This window comes from Peromyscus eremicus, chromosome 8a (assembly GCF_949786415.1).
Source record: "Peromyscus eremicus chromosome 8a, PerEre_H2_v1, whole genome shotgun sequence".
In the NCBI taxonomy this organism is placed as follows: domain Eukaryota; kingdom Metazoa; phylum Chordata; class Mammalia; order Rodentia; family Cricetidae; genus Peromyscus; species Peromyscus eremicus.
This window is the reverse complement of record NC_081423.1, coordinates 11,058,064-11,082,307: the sequence shown is the minus strand read 5'-3', so window position 1 is coordinate 11,082,307 and position 24,244 is coordinate 11,058,064. Positions and strand designations below refer to the sequence as shown.

At 41.3% G+C, this 24,244-nt stretch overlaps 1 protein-coding gene across 2 annotated transcripts in view; it reads right to left on the bottom strand.

The window, feature by feature from the left end:
- Positions 1-24,244, bottom strand: part of Crebbp (CREB binding protein) — a 138,868-nt gene that overhangs the window by 66,972 nt on the left and 47,652 nt on the right. For both annotated transcript variants that reach the window (XM_059270101.1, XM_059270102.1), the window contains exon 3: positions 6,865-7,041. In XM_059270101.1, coding sequence (XP_059126084.1) covers positions 6,865-7,041 — 177 coding nt within the window. The remainder of the gene's footprint in view (positions 1-6,864; positions 7,042-24,244) is intronic.

Sequence of the window (24,244 nt, the reverse complement as noted above, 5' to 3'; positions counted from 1 at the left end):
GTAACCACTGAGAATGAAAAGCTGAGGCTTAAAACAGAAAGTGCTCATCAAATACACACAGCTATCAGGGCCCAACATTGTGGCTTGTGCCTGTAACCTCAGTACTCAGAAGCCTGAGGCAGGAGTTCAAGGCCAGCCTGGGTACATAGTAAGACTCTGTCAAAAACAAAAAAAAACAAAAACAAAACAAAACAAAAAACAAAAAACAACCACAGCTATTCTCTAAAAGGAGAAAATCACTCAGACAATGAATAGCATGTGGTAAGCAGGGAACATACCTATGTACATCTCCTATATTCTCTAAGGAAAGATGCCCAAACCTTTTGACACTATAATATGATCTTGCCATCTACAAAACTTGTTGGAATACATTCAAGCCTGTCCTGGGATAGATACACATGGCCCATAGGCTGCAAGTTGGACAGGATTATGCAAATCACCTCAATATTACTTAAACCGGATACAAAGAAAATGCTAAATAATCCTTGTTATATCATATTGTTTGGAGGATAAAGTAAAAAATTTTGTACATGGTACAAACAGGCACAATTATGAGGTCTCTATTTTCCATGTAAGAGGTGTTGGATCCACAGACGCAGGTCAGCTGTACTCACAGCCTCCATTCAGTTCTTGCCTGCTAAGCCAGTTCCTTCCCAACGCCCAAATCATCAGAACCAGACCCAAGAGAAAGAAAACAAATATGGCAAACAAAAGCTGGGGAAAGTAAGCAAGCCCATTCCACAGAGCACAACTGGCCACTAGGCCAACATTTTAGTGGACAATGGTGCTTTATTTTAGGCCAGCTCTATTAAAGGGACACATATATAAGTGCAGACTCTAATATAAAACAAAGAACTACATGGTCATCTATTTGAGAAGTATCTGAATTACATTAGAGGGGCTTAGGTACCATAAGCTGGGAAACTAAGCAAGAAACACAATGAAGCTTCAGAATGACCAAAAAAACAGATTTCTTGCCTTTTTTTCCTGGAGGATTCTGAATCTGGTGGACCAGGTAAGGCTCAAGACGCCCCATCCCTGATATGCACACTAAGATGCACAACTACTTACTGAAGCCCAGGATACATACAGTCCAAGAAAGTCTAGCATCCATGTCTTAGCACTGAGATGCTGCCAGCATCACTGTATCCACCAGGCTATGCTGGCACTACAACTCTCCTCTGTCTGAAAAATCTTCTGGTCAGCCACATTTCCCTCCCATTTAGAGACAGATGTCTATCAGTAGCTGTCCTGGCCTTGTCCAAACCCCTACCTCAAAATTCTAATACACAATCAAAACAAATTATAACAGCACACTCATGAGCAATTTAAAAAATCTAAGCAGCATACACGATGAATCCCCTACATTACATCCTTAAGAATGCTGAAGTCTCTATAGTGTTATTTTTAATTTTTCTTATTTAAAAAACCCACGTATAGAAACTTCCTATCAGAAAATAACCCTGTAGGGACCCGCTGGGCCATGGAGATGCAGTTTCTCTATTTCTTAAACATTTTCTACCTAAGAGGGGTCCCACCTCAAAGACTGTTCTGTAAAAATGGCTGCAAGCCCAATCCAAAGCTTGGGGGTAAATGTCACCAGGAATCAGGTGCTTTTCTTGAAAATGAAGGCAACACCCTATTCTTGTGCACACCTCTCTCCTCAGAAGGCCCCCAAATACCTCAAAACCAAAATATAGATTAAAAAGAAAATTTCCCTTCCTTTATCAATAAATTATAATTAAAAAAACCTTTAGACTCACATAAAATGTCCTAGATTATAAACATGCTTAATAATCACTTCAGTCATATTAGTTTATGATCATGTATAACAGTATACATACTTTCTGTAATTAAATTTGACTAAATAATACACATCCTGACTTCAGAAGTATATTTCTGCAGAGAAATACATAAAAAAAGTGCTTCTGAGAATCCAAAGGGTAAGACATTACTAACAAACCTCAAAAATCTATAGAAAGAGATTATAAATAAAAAGACCAGAGGCAGGGGCTGGAGGGGTGGCTCAGCAGTTAAGAACACTGACTGCTCTTCCAGAGGACCCAGGTTCAATTCCCAGCACCCACATGGCAGCTCACAACTGTCTGTAACTCCAGTTCCAGGGGACCCAACACCCTTCCACAGGCAAAACAAACACCAATGCACATAAAAATAATTTTTAAAAAAGAACGGACAGAGGCAGAGCTACAGTGAGATATACCTGAAAATTTAAGAGCATGCTTATTTCCTCTTAGATATATCCTCAATAGTGGACTCTACTACTTTTCTACCTGTGTCTCTAATATCTTAACACTTTGGAGCTCCTAGCACCAAAGCACTGAGGGATGGGGGTGCGGTCACGGTGAGGTGATCCCAAGGTCTCCAAACATTCAGATCGCACGTTTCCATCAGCAGAGGATGAACCTTCTCAGGCTGGCTTTCATGTTCTGATGATGCTCTTTGGCCCTTCTCTTAGTTGACACCAAATCCGTAGTCCACAGGTCCCCTCTCCACTAGTAGTGAATTACTCCCCTTTGCCAGCTCTCTTCCCTTCTTGTCCCGAGCCTGAGATCTATCTATCTGATGCTCTTCCTGGGCCACATCATAAAGTTGTCACTACACTGTGTCATGTGAGCTGTTGACTCCAATTAGTCAGCAGCTGCCCTATTTGTTCACATACCACCCCTGCCTGCCATCCAGTCACTTGCACCTATATCTTTGTCTCCTCCTCAAGCCTGTTCCTCTTCCAGCTCTGTAGAGGATTCTCCACCACGACACCTTCTCAGGAGATAATCTACCTAAGTGACAACCCTGTCTTGTCTTCCTAACCCACTGTGACCAAACATATCCAGGCCACTAGCTCCTTTAGCCTCCATAAAGTAGCAGGAAAAAAAGCCTTGAATGACTTAAAAAACTGCAGCTCATTTCCCTGCAAACTGACAGCCCTTCTTCCATTCAAGATCTCTACCCTCACCCCAGCTTTTTTTAAATATATTTTTATGTGTTTGGGTATTTTGCCTGCAAGTGTGTCTACACACCACTTCCATGCCTTGCACCCATGGAGGACAGAAGAGGGCATCAGATCCCCTGGAACTGGAGTTACTGATGGTTGTAAGGTGCTGGGAATTAAACCTGGTACTGAGGAAGAGAAGCCAATGCTCTTAGCTGCTGAGCCATGTCTCCACCCTCCCCCCAAGCTGATTCTTGCTTGACCCCCAGCTTTGTTCATACACTACTTGAAGACCTTCCTAAGAGTCACTGTTCAAAAGCACTGGCTTCCCACCATTCCTACAAAAGCCAGTATCTTACTATCACCCTAGGGCAGGGGTGATAGAAAAAAACCTGGAAGGGGCTGGAGAGATGGCTCGGTGGTTAACAGCACTGGTTGTTCTTCCAGAGGACCCAGGTTCAATTCCCAGAACCCACAAGGCAGCTCACAACTGTCTGTAACTCCAGTTCCAGGGGACCTGACACCTTCATACCAATGCATATAAAGTTAAATAAATTATTTTGATCTCTGTGAGTTCGAGGCCAGCCTGGTCTACAGATCAAGATCCAGGACAGGCACCAAAACTACACAGAGAAACCCTGTCTCGAAAAAAAAAACAAACCAAAACCATAACAAACAAACAAACAAACAAATAAATAAATAAATACAAACAAAACAAAAGAACCTGGGGGTGGAATGACCCTTTCACAGGGGGTTGCCTAAGACCATTGGAAAACACAGATATTTACATTATGGTTCACAACAGTAGCAAAATTACAGTCAGGAAGTAGCAACAAAAATAATTTTATGGTTGGGGGTTACCACAGCATGAGGAACTGTATTAAAGGGTCAAGCATTAGGAAGGTTGAGAACCACTGACCTAGGGTCTCTGTGACATCACCTTCAAATCTCCTTGCCTTGGTGAGACCGTCTCCAATGGTTCAACCTAAGAAGGTCTTTGCATCATCTTAATTATTGCACGGTACACAGGCCGATGGGGTTTTCTAACTGTTTTCCACTGAAGAGCAAGCTTGCCTTCCTTAGCAAGTCCCCTCTAGGGCTCCTCCCAAACCTAGGCCCACAGTAGGGCACAGCAAACATAACAAAAGAACCAAACAAATAACTGCATATCTTCCTATTCTCTACACCAGACAGAAATGCTGAAGCCTTGTGGGAAGAGAGAAGAGTCCCTTGCCCGTAGCTATGAAGCTTCAGTTGCCCCATGAAGAACTTAACTTTGCATCAGTGTCCCCTACCCTGAACTGTTTGGAAGCAAAGTCCATCAGCTCCTAAAAATTACCCCTTGTGCTGGTTAGCTTCTGTCAGCTTGACACAGCTCAGGTCATTTGGAAAAAAGGGAACCTCAGTTGAGAAAATGCCTCTATAAGAGAGGCCTGTAGGCCAGTCTGTGGGGCATTTTCTTAATTAATGATTGATATGGGAGGGTCCAGCCCAATGTGGGTGATGCCACCCTTGGGCAGGTGGACCTGAGTTGTATTTTTAAAAGGCACACTGAGCAAGCAGCAACATTCTTCCGTGGGCTTTGCTTCCATTGCTGACTCCAGGTTCCTGCCTTAAGTCTTGGCTTCTCTCAATAATGGACAGTGATGTGGAAGTGGGGGCCAAATAAAACCTTTACTCCTCAAGCTGCTCTTGGTCCTTTATTACAGAAATAAAACACCAAACTAAAACAACTCTTAAAAGTATAATCCTCCCACCCCCAGTTCCTCCAAAAAGAGAAGGTCATTAGTTCAAGGCATCTATTTTCCTTTTTCAATGTAGCATATGTCGTTTTTCATATCAATGTTTCCTTGCCATGTGAAAATCTGTGCAATTTAAGACATCAGATACAATGGAGAAAATTCAAGAAAGATCACAGAAACACAGTCAAGGAACTGCAAACAAACTGTGTAAGCATAAGCTAAGGACGCCATTCCCAGGAACTCAGGGCTGCTAAAACATCTGGATATGATGAAAAACTCCACAAAAAGGAAACTATATGGCCATGAACAAGTCAGACTCCCTCAGAACCTCAATTTCCTCACCATCAAATGGGACCTGTTAATGATGCCTCTCAAGAAGCCATCGCAGGCATAAAGTAAGTACACACTGAAAAAGATGCCATGTAGCCTGTGCCTTGACCCTTTACTAGTCCCACCTCCAATGCTCCACTGAAGGCTGTTCACAGATGCTCATGGGCACATGGCCTGACATGGCATGGCCTACCCTGTGCCGCCAGAATAAACAGTACAGACAAAGGACTCAGTTTACTTCCCAGAGGTATCTACTAAAGTTCACATGTGCCTTTATAAGAAAGGTGCCCTGAGTGGGCACTACAGCTTTTGTAGACAAAAATGCTTCCTTAGTTTACTATGATTTTGAGGGGGCCAAGGGAAACAGTGTTGACTGAATTCCTCCAAGATTCCAGAAAATAAACAAAAGAACGAGATACACTGCTACTGCTCCTCCTGACCATTCTTCAAAGCAGGGGTTCCCAACAGGGACAGCTGTATCCCAACGAACATATTTTGTCAGTTCCTGGAGATACTAGTTGTAATAACCAGGACAGAGGAAGGGTCATGGGTAGTGGCTAGGGTTACTGTCAAACATTACCAAGGTTCCAGGTGGCCCTGTAATAGAACACTGGTCACAGCAGAGGCTGAAAGGAGCCCTGCTGTAGTCCTGAAGGGAAAAGGCCTCTGCCTAGTCCCTCTGTGAAACCCTTGGCCACTACACCTAGCAAGTTTAGGTCTCCAAAGTAGCAGCCAAGGCTGGCAGAGGGACCTGGAGTAAAGGGATTCTGTCACTCTGGAGATGGGAGGACAAGAAGCCAGAGAAAAATTGAAAGAGGAAAGCAAAGAAGACATTAGATAAGGGATTCCATGTGTATAAAACGTAGAGCACCATGAAAAAGAAAATGTTCTCAATGAAGTCTAAATGCGTGCCTGGTTACCAAGCAGGTACAGGCATGACAGCTGGCCTTGGAGTTCATGGCACTATCTCCTCAGGGAGGACTAAGAACAAAACATGAGAGAGGCCAGGCAGTGTACTGCTCCCATAACCCTGGACAACCCTGGCAACCAAAGCTACTCAAAGGAAGGAAGAGAGGGGATTATCAAAGAACAAAGAACAGAAAATCATGGGTGGTTTTAAAAATAGCAGGTTTTACTGCTTTAAAAAAAAAAGGAAAGACAAGTGTTAACAGAGATAGCCTCTTCCCAGGATGCCTCACTGTTCCCATTTTCTCACTGTACACTAAAAGGAGAAAAGGCCTCAACACTTGCTTTCCAAGAGCTCAGAGCATTGCACGCTGTAAATGCTGTCATTCTCTTAGTTCTGACATATACTAAGGTTACAGAAGATCTTACAAAGGGAAAAAAGATAAACAACACTCCAGAATTCTTTGTACTAATAGTTCAAAATTAGTTTTTCCAAGGCCAAAAGACAACTTTCTAGAAAGCATGGTCAGTTTTTGGCTAAGACTTGTCAATCATTACTGTAGAAGTATATGGAAGTATGGAAGGCTCACTGTTACCAACAAACACAAGGAAGAAGAGAAGTCAGGGGTTGACCAGCCACCACCTGCATACTATGTATCTTAGTGATACTCAGAATTTTGCAAAAGTAAATTCCCATACATGATCCCATCAACAAAAAAGAATCTGGGAAGAGCAGCTAAATCAACCTTCCCTATCCATCTTGTTGCTAGCTCAACACAGAAAATGTAAAGCTCATTGTGCTCTTCAGTCATGTGGGTTATGTTCCTATCACTAATGGCATACTCTCAGTTACAGTTCTTCGCTGTAAGCACCATAAAATCCACATGCCAAAGCACCCACCAAGACCCGAAGCACAGAAAACCAAGGGCAACTTACCATATTTGGCACATTGGTGACTGAAGTATTCTTGATATCTGTAGGAAAAGCAGGCAAACTATTGACCATGCTCTGTTTGCTGGATAACTGGGGGTTCACTCCAGTGGCTCCCATCTGCTGCCCTCCAGTTTGACTAAATGGTTGTCCAAATGGACTTGTGTTACCAGTCATTCCCATCTGAAACAAAAACAGGAACAATCATCTGTCATGACACAATCATCCATGAAAAAAAAAAAAACTTTAGAAATGCTTGTCTGACCCACTGGATGCCAAGGTGTAAATCTCCTACAACCCCTCCCGCCAGTTATAAATAAAAACCGCATTATCAGAGTTCACTGTTAAAATTGTGAAAAGATGAGTTTCATTCAAAAGGTTAATGCTACAAACAGAAAGCTAACTAAGTGGCCTTAAACGACTAGATCATCCCTGTCCTAACCACCACCCCAGAAGAGGCAGCACTTTTCTCTCCTCCCCATTGGCCAAAGCCCTGTCCAGCACCAGCAAGTCCTACACAGCAAAGGCCTTGAGTTGATGACCATGGGGGCTTCTTCAGCTCATCTTTACTCCCTAAGTGCTTTGTTTCTCTCAGGTTCCTCATCAGATTTTAACTAAGTTTCAACTAGTTTAAAATGCAAAGTAGGAACACTAGCAATGAAAGGATAAAATATGTGGGCTCTGCATAAAAATGATGCAGCAAGGCAGGTGAGTGGGGGGGGGGGGTGAGAACTGAAGCACACTAACTGCCAACTGCACAACAGTAGAGACTCTATCACCCTTTATTACACATGCTCAATGTTTTTTCTTTTAAACTATGGTGAAATAAAACCAACTATCCGGTAGATTAAGGCAAGGTCAAGGAGGAGGGACTCCCACCTCTACCTCCAGAGGCCAGCCACACACAGTGCTGGGCCAGTTTCCTCAGGTCTAATTAGCTCCAAACTCTTTGAGTATATGTGGGAGTCTCCAAAATAGTGCCCAAGTAAGTAGTACCCAGTCCCTTGAGGAGGAATAAAGAGTCAGGGTGTTCAAGTTGCCTGCCTCTTTTTCACAGAGCTAAAACATTTTCCCTGCCATCTACTGCTTGCTCTGCATGTCTGGCATCACAGTCTGTTTGATGTTTGGACTGAGAGGAACAATCTTGATCAGGGAAGACCTCCAAGGGCCAAAGTTCCATTCAAGAAATTACAGCTAGGCTAGGGTGCTGTAGAATAATCCTGTACACTGTGAAAATGTGTTGCTCTCATTGTTAATAAAAAGCTGATTGGCCGGTAGCCAGGTGGAAAGTATAGGCGGGACAACCAGACTAAGAGGATGCTGGGGAGGAAGAAAGACAGAGTCACAGGAGTCTAGGAGGTCTCAAGCAGATGCAGGAAGAAACAAGGTGAATGTGCTGTACTGAGAAAAGGTATCAAGCCACGTGGCAAAGCATAGATGAGAAATATGGGTTAATTTAAAATGTAAGAGTGAGCTAGTAACAAGCCTGAGCTATTGGCTGAGCATTTACAATTAATATTAAGCCTCTGTGTTAGTTACTTGGGAAGCAGCTGTCAAAATACAGAAAAACTCCACCTACACTGGAGATATAGCTCAGTGGAAGATAGTTTCACTAAATGTTCTACACCATAGGTTTCATTCTCAGCAACAAGCACTGGTTAAGTTCTACCTAAGAAATCACTATCAGTCTCAGCTGGTAACTGTCATGTAGATAAGCTCACTCTGTATAATATATATTCCTTCTGTGGACATCAATCTGTTTGCTTCCAAGGGCACTAGATCATTTCATTTCTTTTAACTCTAAAAGTCTAGATTGCCAACAAATCCACATGCAACACAACTAACTCCAAATAATGTCAATAATGCCTATATGTCAAGGGGGCAGAGAGGGGGAGCTTGCTATATGCACCTGAGCTTTCTCACCTTTCTGAAAATGCAACTAGAAACTCAGAAAAACAAAAAGAATTATCTGTTCTCAGAAAGAAACACACTAGGTTAATTCAAGTAGCAACCACTACTCTGAATTTATTTTATTACATAACTCAGGCCATTATAGGCTTGGTGGAAAAGTGCTTTACCAGCTGACCATCTCACTGACTCTGAAATACTTTTCTTAAGGACCTAGAATTTGAAAAACAGCAACAAAAACTCACAGAAGTAAAACTTCTAATTTCTAAATTTCTCTATTTTGAACCAAACATTTCTGAGCACATTCTTTCATTCACCCACAATCAATCCACCCTCACTGTCTAGAGAGTTTTCCTACTCTCCAAGGAACTTTGCTCCTTATATACTTGAACTTGACAAATACTAAAAAAAAAAAAAAAAAAAAAAATCAACGTTGGCTAGAAGCTTCCAGCTTAATTAGAATACAGCAGCAAGAATAATTAGCACCAAGAACCAAAGTAGGTAGAATGCAGGGTATGGGAAAGGGCCAGTGCCAGCATATGTCCCTAAACTGAAGAAAGAGACCACAAGTACCAGAACAATAAACTTCCCCAAGGGCTCTCTATGATTCTGAAAGTATACCTGACCTATTCTTTAAAAAAAAAAAAAAAAAAAAAAAAAAAAAAAATCTGTTTCTGAAACTACAAACATTCCTGACATTATTTCAAAAACCACCTTGCCACAGTGAAAATGAGGTGTGTATCTGGTCAGATAGGTTAGTTTGCCTGATTAGACTCTGGCACTTTCTAACTGGATGGTTTTAAGGGGTAATACTGTGTTTTGAAACATTCTCATAGGTTTCTTTAGAAAATTTCTTCCTCTCTCTCTACTCCAATTACCTCATCCCCTTTCTTCAATTTTAAATTACTAAGATATAGTTTTGCTGGGCAGTGGTGGCACATGCCTTTAATCCCAGCACTTAGGAGGCAGAGGCAGGCGGATCTCTGTGAGTTTGAGGCCAGCCTGATCTACAGAGTGAATTTCAGGACAGCCAGAGCTACACAGAGAAACCCTGTCTCAAAAAACAACAACAACAAAAAGATATTGTTTTGCTGTGTTTGTTGCCTAAGCTAGCTTTGAACTCATGATCCTCCCATCTCAGCCTTGTGTATTATTAACATACTCAGCTTTCTTTAGGAAATTTCTTGGCATCTTTTCTCCTAGGCAAGCTGACCATTTCAGCATGGCTTTAATTCCCAAAGGAAATCATGGGCAAAGTCTAAGGTCATAGACAGCATATTGCAGACATCCAGCTCAAAGGAACTTACTACACATTTTAAAAGTTAGGGGCAAAAGTCCCATCCTGAGCCTATAACAAAAAGAAATGCAGACTAACTAAGGAGGCCCAAACTTGAGTATATGGCACCACGCCCATTTCCAGCATCAGCCCATTCGCAGTCAGATCAGAGCTAGTAGTTAAGTTTTAAGGCCAAAGAAGTAGACCTAAGTCTCCAAGGGGCCACCAAGTTCATCTCAAGTGGCTTGTCTCATCTTAAAAGGAGTGACATTATTAGGTAGAAATCAATGGCCTCAGCTACAGATTTAGGGAAAAGCCATTCACTTTTAGAGTATCTATCTAGATTTCTGGATTCCCAATTCTGTATCTATTCTTCACTGATCAAAATAATTATCTATGGCCCCCAAGGCTAGGCTAATACACTGCTTAGCACCAGTGCACACAATCAAACAATAAAACTGAAATGTCTAAATCCAATCAGTAATCAAACCTACTTAGTCCTTTTAATTTCCTAACAGTTACTTGTTAATAACCTAATAAACTTAGCTTTATTCTCAACTGAAGCTTATCAGATTTAGTTTAAATCTGCTACTGAAACTCTTGAGTTCAACCCAAAGCAAAAAAGGAACTGTCAGTTATGGTGAAATTTTTTGGAACAAAATAAACTGTAGAATGTTGATATTCTCCTCAATTACCAGTAGCCCACACAGTAAAATGTATTTTTACTCTGTCTTTCCAAACAAGCTCCTAGTACTTAACTCAAGTCAATCTCACAAAACAGAAAAGTTAAGTACAGTAGGAGTCAAAAACAAAACAACAAAAACTCTCCTAAAGTGGAATCTATTAAATAATGCTTCACAGATCTATGCACTTGCCATGAAAAAGCACTGTGATCATGTATGCCAGTTGCTCATTCAAGAATCTGCTTATCTGGTAATGTCTTTCTTTACTAGGAGAATAAAAAATACATAAACTGCAGCTCCCATGAGTGAAAAATGTGCACAACAGGTAAGGTAAGATACCCAAGTGCTAGATCTGAGCCTGTACAGCCAAGGTAGGAGATCCCATGAGGGAAGGGCCTATAGGCCAAGAAGAAACCCATGCAAGATTTCCCATGCAAGCTTTGTTCACTGACACAAGGGCACTTGTGGCAACCTGGCAATTATCCAGCAAATCAGCCAGAAGCTGCTCAGGTCCTAGGCTGCACAACCATAATCAACTGACAGACTTCAACACAATGGAAGAAAGGATGGGGTATCCTTCTTCTACACTGACAGATACATCATAGACAGATGATGGAAGGCACAGAGCACTGCTCAACTCCACAGAGTTATCTGCCACAATAGTACTTATGCCAATTCATGCTGAGTCTGTCTGGAGCACAAAACCAGGAGATCTTGCTTCTCTCAAACACTTGTCTCACACTGAAGGTGCTTAATGTTTGGGGAGGGAACTAAATAAATGACCACTCCAAGATATCACCACTTTAAGAGGCCCCCCAGAACAAAAGCATCTGTCAGCCCTGGAGAAAGCAAGTCACTGAAGCTAGAGCACAACAGCATAGCATGATGGAGGGGAGGGGGGAGACTGGGACTCAGAGAAGCCGCTGACCTCTTTCTATCTTCTAAACTTTGGGGGTGGGGTGGGGGCTGGTCAAGTGCTGATCACACAAGCATTGAGGATTTCTGAGTTCAGATCCTCAGCACTGATGTAAAAGCCGGGCACAGTGACATGTGGCTGTAAGTCACAACCACACCAACACATATAAATGCCATGCACACAAACAAATAATAATAAACAGTATAAAATAATATACTTTTAAGGTTCTGAGTTACTAGATAGTCAACTGGCAGTTCACCTGGTCATGCTAAAAACGTTGATTTTTACAGTATGGCAGTTTTGTGTTTGATCACAACACAGACAGGAGAACAGTCTGGCCATAAAGCAAATTCTCTCTGCTATATTTCCTATGCCAACAAACCTTGGCTTTGGTGCAAGACCCCATTATGTCCTAACCTAGAGACACACCTCCCCGCAAAAAAAACCAAACAAACCTGGGCACCAGAATACTAACCCATTAGCCTCAGTGAGCACCTCTGGTTGCAAAAAGCCTCTTCAGTTTGCTTCAATGGGGGAACAACAACTTATAATGATATAACAGCTATTAATTATTAATAAAACAAGCTCTGGGCTCCAAAAGAGCACAAAGATTCTCTCTCTACTGCAGTAACCAAGAGAACATCCTAACTGTTCACCTTCCTCCCCTAACTCATCTAGTAAGATCTGTATCAAAAAGATAATAAACATATGTCTTACCAATTAAAAAGGTAAGACACAGAAATCCAAAAACTAAGGTTTAAGGTGCAATGGCCCTGATATTGAAAAGGCAGTGAGTCAAAGGCACTGGTGGGTCACTGAAAAGGGCAAGCTTTTACAGCAGTGGTATGCCACAGATCTACCTTCTTGCTTCCCTGTAGGGTGAGAATCAGAGAAGCATTTTCTCCACACTGAGGCCACACCAGTGGTAGCTCTTCTCCCAAAAGAACAGTCCACAGTCCACTGGGCTGAAACAATGGGCAGAGACAACTTGAATCATCAATAGGGACAGGACAGAGGAGTTTAGTTTAAAATATTAACACCTGGCACATGCATGCGTGTGTGTGGAAAAGATACATTATTAGATTTTCAAAAGAGGTCCATTAGGATTCCTAAGCTCCTAAGAATGAATATTGCTTGCCCATGAGAAAACGAATTGAAGCTACTGTAATACTCAGAGAATAAGCAACTTGTCCCTGACCTCAAAGAACCCCATGCTTCATGTAAGACTTTTACTGTATACAGCTAATCATTCACGAAGCCAATCATTCAACAACAAATGCATACAACAGGAACATTCAGGTGACCACAGTCGATTTTCATCTCCAGATGACTACTCAAATACTCAAAGGATGGTCCAACTCCAATGAAATGCCAAAGAGATATGACCAAAGCTACACATCTTAATGGGACAGGCTATATGACCAGCAAGAGGAAGGGGAAGACAAGCAGACATATACTGCCATGCAGGAGCTCACAGGGACTCAGCAGGGCCATGGGGAATGCTTCTGGTGACAAGTGGTAAGTTTGATATGATTTCAGTAAGACCACAAGTTATTATTTCAAAAGCAGACTTTAGTTTTCCTCATACTTTTATATAAATTTAAAACCACATAGCATAGCATGTGGAGGAAAGAAGTGAGACCAGAAAACATACAGAAAAACCAAGTATGATTTTCAGCAATAAGCTACCTATCACTTCATACACAAGCAAAGGGCTGCCTAGAAAGCTCAGGAACATCAGAGATCAGCTCAAGACCTCACTCTAAGTGCCACATGTTCAGTCCAGAGACACTGTCCTACACCATGAGGACTGTTATTTCCCCATTGCATAGAACTATGTCCTCTAAGTACACCAGACTAAAATGATTACCACTGGACAGACACTGGCTCTGTCCACAAAGACATGGCAAACTATAGTCAGTGGAACAATGGCAGTTTAATGCTTGATGTAAGGGCACAACAAATATGAGCACACTCCCATAAATAAGATGCCATTTACAGAGGCAGTAATTTCTTATAGCCAAGCCTGTAGGCTTTGGGGTATTAGCTTGGTCTGAATGGTGGCTCTGCCACTTGCTATCTGTGTGACCTTTCTTGGGCAATTTATTTAAGTCTCTCTATGCTTTGGTATACAATGGAAATGAAAATACCTCCTTCTAAATGCTGTGTGAGAATTAAAAAAAAAATCACATTCATGAAGAATTCTAAATTGGAGCTGCCATACAGAAAGTACATGAATGTTGGCTACTTATAATCCCATGATTACCCTGAGGCTTTGGGGTCAAATTACACTAAATATGGCTTCTTTCCAATGTTTGCCTACAATAATAATGAAATAAAGGAGCAGAGTTTTGAGAATGTCAAGCGATTGGGAGCAGCTTCCATACAAGTTGGCAGCAAGAGGACAGCTGGGTTCACTGCATCTAACTGGGAGACATGTCTTGAGAACCATGAAAACACTAGGATGAGAGCACTCTTTGGGCTCACTACCTATACAAACACTATGAAGAGACAATTGCTTTCAAACTATTCCAGACAATCACAAATATTTTCAACTTAAAAACTTTGTTCATTCCAACTTAAAACATATTAAGAAGCAAATGGGCATGGTGGTCTACACCTATGGTCCCAGTACCTGGGAAGCTGAGGCAGGAGAATCAGACTAGGCTATATAGGAAGACTGTCAGAAAGAAAAGAAAGAAAGAAGAAAGAAAGAAAGAAAGAAAGAAAGAAAGAAAGAAAGAAAGAAAGAAAGAAAGAAAGAAAGAAAGAAAGAAAGAAAGAATTAGAATATGCTAGCATAATACACACTAGCTGAAATTTGAACCAGAATGAAACCACTCATGAATGAAGAAACCAAGGTGCCTCCTGCTCGCATGTGGGCCACAAAGGAACTGCTCTACTTGGTGCATCTTCGGTTAGTTAGGCAGACACTTTCAACCTTTCTCTATGCAGTGGAATACAACCCCACATCTACGTAAGTTTTATGAAAACAATATGGCTCAGCTGAGCGAGGTGGGGCACACCTTTAATCCCAGCACTTTGGAGGAAGAGGCAGGCGGATCTCTGAGTTTGAGGTCAGCCTGGACTACAGAGTGAGTTCCAAGACAGCTAGAGCTACATAGAGAAACCTTGTCTGGAAAAACCAAACCAAACTAAGAAACAACAACAAAAATATGATTCCATATATATGAAACAAAAAAATGTAAATAATTTAAGGACCAAAACTATTCACTCTTTCTAATGGAAAGAAGAACCATTATTAAACTAGACTATGGCTACATCATTTGTAAAGTCAAAGCATTTCTCTCTTGGCAACCCACCACTACTGGAAAAAAGCCAAGAAGAGCAGTTTTCATGGAAAGGCACGGCTGTATTCAGTCGGCAGCTATCACCCACTTGCTCTTGGAATCATTCCAGCACCACAACTTGATGAATGGAAAGTTAAGGGACATATACTATTAATGACAATGCCGTAGGCAGCAAGCACATTGACCAACCAGAGCTCACCTGGGAAGCAGAATTAGGTGAGCTGGCATGGGCAGGTAACAGTCACATCCTTGTAGCACTGAGGAAGACAGACTCAGATCTCAACACTTACTGTCAATAGTAAATCCTAGTTCAAAAGTATTTAGAACATTTCTCATGTTTTCCTTGGATATGACTTCTATTAAGGCACCATGACAGGGCAGTAAGAACTCTAGTCCTGGAACACTAGAATTTTTTTGAATGAAGCCAATACTCCAATACCAGTGCTATGCCTCAGCAGGCCAAGACCTTTGGAGACATCATCTCTTCAGGATGCAATCTATGTTTATTCATAACCAAAACACTGGGCTGGAAGCAGTTGGCAATTTGTTTCTAATCCTGCTCCTAACTGACCACATGGCAGGGACAAACCTCTTGCCTCCAGCCTAATTTTTTCATGCAAAAAACAGCAACATTCAGGTGACCACAGCGGAACTTTCACAATTTCTTCAGATCTTAAGTCTTATGCCTTTTTTAGTTCCAATCAGCTTAAATTACATGACAGCTTTACACTCCTGGGAAATGCAGGTATTCTCAGTGAAGATCAATTTGGGACCCCAAATCTGGCTGGCCCGGAAGGGTCTTATATCAACGATGCTCTCAATGTGGCCAACGGCCACTACAAAAGATCACATAGGGTACACCCTGCTATGTAAACAGCAGCACAGGAACCAAGAGTCCACAGCTTCACTTTCTGTGCTCTTGCCCACAGTACTTTACAGAAAGCATGGAGTACAAAGCAAAGTAAGTCAAAAGAGGGCAATAAAATGTAAGTGGATTGTTTTGCCTAATTCCATCAAATCCTAATACTTTTTTAAGGCAGAAGAACAGCCTCTTAAGGATTAAGCAGTCCTTTCCAGCCTGGCCCACAGTAGCAATGAAGAAGAAGGGGAAGAAGAAATAAATGGGAGACATCAGGAAAAATAACATTTTCCTTAATCAACACAAATTTAATTCACACTGTACCTAAGCTATATGACACAGCAGAATACATCATCATTGGATGAACTACACATGTGCCCCAAACCCTCTACACAAAGGACAGATATGCCATCCTTCACAATTCACAGTCCACTCACTGATAAAAATGACAAACGGACACTCGAGGAAGGCTCAAAGAAGCAATGTAATGTAAGTATCAATAATGCAAGACCCAGAGCAATGGAAGGACAGGGTAGAACCCAAAAGAAAGCAAGCGCAGGCAATGTACCTCTGCTACACCAGGGCACGAAACAAGAACAAGTTCTCTTTTAGAAAGGTATATATTTTCATATATATATATCCATCCATCCATATATGTATGTATGTTCTACACATGTGTATGCCATGGGTACCCATGAAGGCTAGAAGACTGTCAGATCCCCTGAAGCTGGAGTTACAGGCAGTTGTAAGCTGATCAAAGTGGGTGCTGGGAACCAAACTCAGGTCTCCCGGAGGAGCAGCTAGCGTTCTTTAACCACTAACCCAACTCTCCGATCCCAACAACAAGTTCTTGAAAGTGGCTGTTAGCTTTATCACGACAGTGAGAGAACAGTATGTGGGACGAGCTCTAAGAGGAACATAGGGATACAAACAGGTTCTGTGCTGTTCCTCCTGACAAGCTTTATACATCAGTGACAACAGGAGGGCTGGAATAGGTAAAAGTAGACCCAGAACTCTAAATGCCATCACATGAAGTGTAAAGCACACTCAAAGGCGACTGTCATTTTAAAACATGTGCAACTAACTCTACAGCATATCAACTACTGAACTGTGAAAAGCCCTATCAAAGAGATCATGGACAAATGACATTCTTAAATCAGGGGCTCCTGATGGGCTCCTGACTAGTGATGCCCGTTTGTCAGAGGACTCATAGGAACCTAAGACCTTTAGCATTTGACACACAGAGACCCAGAGAAGAGCAAAAGAATGGGGAAGCAGAGCCAAGGGACTGGTCAAGTAGTGAGATGACTCGCATAGTATAAACAGCACATGGTTACTGACAGAGACAACTGCCCTGTAAGATTAAAAAGAGAAAAACAGACCACAAAGTATATAATCCCCAAGAAACATGCACACACACAGCAAGGGTTGGGGCGAGGTACAACTGCAAAACATTTAGTGATTAATCTGGAGGATTTTCCTCCTTTCTTTAAACTGTATTTTATATATATATTTGTTTGTGTGTGTGTGTGTGTGTGTGTGTGTGTGTGTGTGTGTGTGAGAGAGAGAGAGAGAGAGAGAGAGAGAGAGAGAGAGAGAGAGAGAGAGACTTGTGTAACATGTGTGAAGGGGTGTGAGTATGTGTATGTTAACATGTGGAGGTCGAAGACAATTTTGTGAAGTCAGTTCTCTCTTCCACCTTCATGTGAGTTCCAGGGACCAAACTCAGGTCATCAGGTTTTCTATGGCAAGTCTCTAATGAGCTGCTGTTCCAACAGTCCCAGTTCTTCCTCTTTTAAAACTTCTGTAGTATTTAAAACATCTACATCAAGAATTAATTATCTATCACAAGGAGAAATTGTTTTTTAAGCTCATTCTCTACTCTAGCATTGTAACTGCCCAAAATGACAAAATGACCCACTGTCTGGCTGCACAACTATATTTAAAATATTAACTGAAGCTGTCATCAAGCACTAAACACAACTAGGTAAACCAAACCAAATGGCCCTGAGATTATTATACGACTATAAACTGTCACACACTGCTCTAATGTATTATAGTGTGACTAGAAAAGTATCTGAATGAATGAGACTTGGCCTCCACTATCAGATCTTTCCCACCAGTCTTTGCAGAAAAGGTAGAAAAGAGGGAAAACAGAAACAACTGTAATCAGGACACCAACAGCTGTGTTGCTCAAACAGTTTATGTTTACTGCTTCAGCAATCATGTGTTGGCTCCTGGTACAACAAAGGTGCAATTATCACTGCAATCTGAACTCTGGCTCAATCGTGGCAACCAGAGATGCTGCTTCATTAGGAGTTATTTGGTACCTGAGCATTGGAGAGCTTACTAGAGACTGGAGTGAGATTACCTGAATATACTTAGCTCCCAAGTTCAAAGAGCAAGATGCCATTACAGTCACTAAACAACGAACATACACACACACACACACACACACACACACACACACACACACACACACGCCACCTTATATAAGGAGCAGACTCTTCCAGCAATGAGACGTACATGGGAACTATTACACAGCACACCTGCTGCTGCTGCGGCTTTCTTTTCTTTTTTTTTTTTCTGAGACAAGGTTTCTCCGTGTAGCCCTTGCTGTCCTCAAACTCAGAGATCCACCTGTCTCTGCCTCCTAGGTGCTAGGAATAAAGGTGTGCGCCACCACATCCCAGCTAGCCTACCTGCTTCTAAGCTCAGTTCTGTTGCTGGGATAGTGGAAGTTGAAAAGGCAGTGGTCATACACACATTTATCAACTAAGAACAAAGTTATCTGTTAGTTATCTTTCAGAAGGTACTATGGAGTGGTAAAATTACTATGCAGAAGGGGCAAGTATTCTCACGGTCAGGGTAACAGACATAAGACCCAAAGAAATCAGATGAATGCTTTCATCTGATCAATTGGATTTCTAGATGGAGAGAGGATTCCCAGTCCAAGAAGTCAGGCTCAAAAGACCAAACCAGAACTGGACCTTGAACACCTGCTATACAACACCAGGAATGTTCAACATCATCAGCATAAAAGAGAACATGGCAAGAGCAAGACACTGGAAGAAGCCTGGATCTCTACCATTATTGCAGTTTCAAAGTTTATCTCTACTCCAGTAACTTAAACATCTACAGTATCACAAGTATGTAGCCATCTATCCAGAGAAAGGTGTGGGGTTTTGTGTGTGTGTGTGTGTGTGTGTGTGTGTGTGTGTGTGTGTGTGTGTGTTTTCCTTGTTGTTTTTGAGCCAGGGTCTTATTAGATAGTTCTGGTTGGTCTGCAACTCACTATGTGAATCAAATGATAGCCTCAAACTATGAGATCCTGGGATTAAAGGCACATGCCACACCTAGCTTATGAAAGATCTTTTATTATTTGTTTGTGAGGATGTGTGTGAGTGTGGGTGCATGCTTACCACATCACATGTATACAAGTCAGAGGACAACTTTTGAGAATTGGTTCTCTCCTTCCTCCATGGGTTCTAGTGATCAAAGTCAAGTGTCAGGCTTCCACAGCAAACACCTTTATCTGCTGGGCCATCTGAGGCAAGCCTGATCAATATATCAAGTTCCAAGCTAGACAAGGTTACATAGTAATCAGTCAATCAGCCTCCCTCCCCTCCCTTCCTCTCCTCCTCCTCTTTCTGTCTGTCTGTCTGTCTGTCTGTCTCTGTCTGTCTCTGTCTCTGTCTCTGTCTCTGTCTCTCTCTCTCTCTCTCTCTCTCTCTCTCTCTCTCTCTCTCTCTCACGCACGCACACACGCACAATCAAACAAACAAAAAATAGAGAGAGGAAGAAAACAAGAATAAGCTGGTTATCAATGCTTATGAACTAAATATCATCTCAGAAAAACAGCATTCACAACAATGACAAACAGGATGAAAGCTGCTCAAATCTGCCAATCAAATTCTAAGGACTTAGTCGAAGAGTTAAGAGCTGCCCATCTCCTTTTGCTCCCTTCTCCTTCGCTTACAGAACCCTCTGGAGTGGTAGCAACAGCAGTACAACATTCAAAAGCTAGGCCAGACAATCCAGAAAGCACAGCTGCCAAGAAGGCAGTGACCCTACAAGCAAATGTGCCAGTGCTTTATCTCCCACTCATCACACTCACTCAAAATACACACACACACACACACACACACACACACACACACACACACACACACACTATAACCTCCTCATCCATTCTTATCTCTGTACCCCATGCCTGTCCAAGAAGAACACCTGCTTATAGCTGAGAATATATACTTCCACTTGTCATCTGCACAGGACATGCTGACTTCTGGTTTCTGACTTCAATGGGACAGCACATAGGAAAATGCTCTGAAAAACCACAAGACACTGTACAATCTTGAGGTGGCTTTAAGATCTCTTTCCAAAAATAGAATACAAAATATTTCTCTAAGCAACCAGGACTCTCTGAAATGAACACTTTCTAAGTTTAAAAAGACAGGTAAAAACTAAAGTCAGTAACTGCAAGACAATGTTTGAAATCTGTACCTCCCAGCATTACCTTTCTCTTTGTGGCAAGGATTTAAGATGGCCTGTGTTCCAGCTCATTCTTTATTACTTGGTAGAGAAATACAAAATGAGTACAGCTCAGTTTTGACCACATGAAGTTTCCACTTAAGAGAATAAAGCACTAACTGCAGTCCTGACTACAGAGACTGTGCTGTTTTTCAAAAGTCAAAGGTAAAGAGCCATATTTCTATCCTTAATAGGCAATATGCAGATATATATCCCTATAAGTTTTACATCACTATCCGCTGATTAAATACTGGCACTTCCTAATAAGAAAATGTCACCAACATTAAATCCCTGGGTTTTGTTGTTGTTGTTGTTGTTGTTTTAAACGAGACAGGGTTTCTCTGTATAGCCCTGGCTGTCCTTGAACTCACAGAGATCTGCCTGACTCTGCCTCCTGAGTGCTGGGATTAAATGTGTCCTCCACCACTGCCCAAAAAATTTCCTGGTTCTTAACAGGGAATGTCAGAGACTTTTAGATGCTTGTCTCAAAATATACAAGAGCTCAAAACTGTCTGCCTACAGTCAAAATTAAGACAGAATACACATTCAAGGTAAGCATCTCTGCTTGAGGATAAATCTAATTTTCAAGTATGTTTTTGTGTGAGAGACACCAGATTTTAATATGTAGTCCAGGTTGGCCTTGAAATTGCAGTCCTGTTACATCTATGCTGGTATAGCATACCTAAATTTTAAAAGAATGACTATGGCAAAATCTTTTGTTGAAATTCACCCATACCCCCATTTGAACCTCAAAATTTGAACAGCAAAATTTTCACTTGAAAATGTGGTTGTAAACCCTCAGAAGCAGAAAGAATCAATAAAGAAAACTAATAGAAAAAAAACAACAACTAATAATTCAAAAAGTCATGAACAGTTATAATAAATCAAGTCAATATGCATAGTTTTTAATGGTTATAAAGGTTTCTGTTGTTGTTGCTAGGGTTTTTTGTTGTTGTTGTTTTGAGACAGGAGCTCACCATGTAACTCTGGCTGCTGAAACTTGCTATGTAGACCAGGCTAATCTTGACCCCAGAGATCCACCTGCTTTTGCCTCCTGAGGAGATATTAAAGATGTGTGCCATCAAACGCAGCCAATACCAAGTTTTTAAACAAGACGAAGCATGTATATTTTAATCTAAATTTAATGAAAAACTATAAAGAGACAAATCTGTGCAAATAAATTATATAGACATTCCACCTTAAAGGAAGGGGAACATAATCCCCACCCTTAGGTGTGTGACAGTACAGAGGGAAGAGGAGAAGAATGTTAGAGCAAAGAAACCTAACGATCAAACCTCTGCCAAGCATTAAGAGCAACATCATGCATGATAATGAGTCATGTTGGTGGTATGTGCATCCTTGATGGGATGAGAGGAAAATAGCATGATTTTCCTACAAATTCTTTGACTCTATTCTTTAAAAAAAAATTAAAGATTTTATGTTTACTGGTGGTTTTGCTTACATGTATGTGTCTATACCACATGTACACCTAGTGCCTGTATAAATGGTCAGATCCCATGGAACTGGAGTTACAAATGGTTGGGACCATGTGAGAGCTGGGAACCAAACCCAGGTCCTTTGCAATAGCAACAAGTGCTTTCCACTGAGCCATCTCTCCAGACCTTATGATCTTATTTATGAGAAAAACATCAGAGAAATACCAAAAGGGGAACATTCAGCAATATCCCTAATCAGTTTCAAAACTGTCAAGGGCATCAAAACACAAGAAACAATTAAGAAAAATGCCACCTCTGAGAAAAACCTAAAGAACTGTGATTATTACACATGGTGCAATATCTTAGAAGGGCTCCAAAAACAGGAGGCTATAAAGAAAAGAAAAAACTCTAGGAAGTCGGATTCAAGTATTGCTGTCAGTCAATCATGCGCCAGTACTGATTCAGTCACTGTGACAAATGTACCACAAGAATATGCGATGTTAAGAGGAAGGTTCAGTGGAATAAAAGTGAAGAGGGAACACAGAACTTCTGCACTATCTTGAATATCTTCTATGAATCTAAAACAGCTAAAAACAAAGACTACTTTAAAATGAAAAGCAAATTGACAAAAAAAAAATAAATGTCAACAGGTGATAATTTTGAGCAATAAAAATGCAGACATTGTTTATATTATTCTATGTTGTATTTTTTAAATTTATTTGTATTTTATGTACATTGGTGTTTTGCCTGCATTTATGTCTGTGTGAGGGTGTTGGATCCCCTGGAATAGGAGGTACAAACAGTTATGAGCTTCCACGTGGGTGCTGGCAATTGAACCTGAGTCCTGGGAATTGAACCTGAGTCCTCTGGAAGAGCAGCCAGTGCTCTTAACCACTGAGCCATCTCTCTAGGCCCCTCTATGCTGTATTTATAAAATGTTAAAAACTCTGGAAGCAGGTGCGGCTGGAGAGATGGTGCAGTGGTTTAAAGTGTGTATTGCTCTTGCAGAGGACCTGGGTTTAGTTCATACCACCTGCATGGTGGCTCATAACACCTTGTAACTCCAGTTCCAGGAGATCAATACCCACCTCTGGCCTCTGAGGGCACCAGGCTTGATTGCAGAGCACATTCATACATGCAAGCAAAACACTTATGCCCATAAATATAATAAAATCAAATAACCCTTAAAAAAGAAAAAAAACAAAACAAAAAACCAACCAAACAAAAAAAAAAACACCCAAAACGTTACAATTCGAACCTCTCTTTGTTATCACAATATAAGAAAGATAGATGACCTGGCAGTTAAGAGGATTTGCTAGTCCTGCAGAGGACCTGGGTCGAGTTCCTCTGTAACTGCAGTCATGGCAGGGATCTGACGCCCTCTCCTGGCCTCCATAAAAACTGCATGAACATGCTACACAAAAGCAGGCAATACTCATATATGTATGTATGCATGCATGTATGTATGTATATATGTATATATTTTTAAAGACAGATATTTAGCCAGGCATGGTGGTACACACCTTTAACCTCAGCACTCAGGAGGCAGTCAGGCAGATCGGTGTGAGTTTGAGGCCAGCCTGGTCTACACAGTGAGTTCCAGGACAGCCAGGTCTATACAGAGAGACACTGTCTCAAAACAAACCAACACAAAAACCAAAAAATAAAAAGACATTTCAGAGGCAGATTGTTCTACAGATTCAAAATGTATAGAGACATAATTATGGTGGCCTCCTGCATTCAACACAAACACATATACTTCTTGAGAAAGTCTACTTTCTTATGGGCATTGCAAAGCCCGATTGGCTGAATAGATACTTCAACTAGAGAGGTATGACCTGCGCAGATGGCAGGCAAATCTCAGTGCTCAGGGACGAATCTTCTTCTTTAGACTGTAAGCAGTACATCCTTCCATATAATGAAAAATACTCCTGGGAAATGACTCTCAGCTATATTTTCTATAAATTTTGTAGTGGGGGATATCTGTTCTTATACAGAAAAGAAAAAACCAAGACATTATATACTCATCATTTTATAGACAAGTGGTAAATAAATACAATTTTGAGTCAACCACATGTGGGATATAAGTAAAAGTCTGCTACTTTCTAAGTGTCATTTTGAATGATGTCCTGTACAAGCAGGACTGCGGCTCGTAAGATGTTATTCCTTGTGCAAAGTAGATATACCACCCACCTCAGAAGGTTATTAAACACGAGACAAAAAGAACCCATTTGCAGAACTCTCCGCACAGTACCAGCACAATGGCCTCTTCCTCCTGCTCACACTCACCATAATTTAGGAAGAGTAAATACAGTAATTTAGGACTATGCTTAAAAAAATTTATGCGCGCGCGCGTGCACGCACACACACACACACACACACACACACACACACACACACACACTGAAAAAGGCCAAAAATATTACACTACAATCAGCATAAAAACCCTTAAGTGTTTTAACTT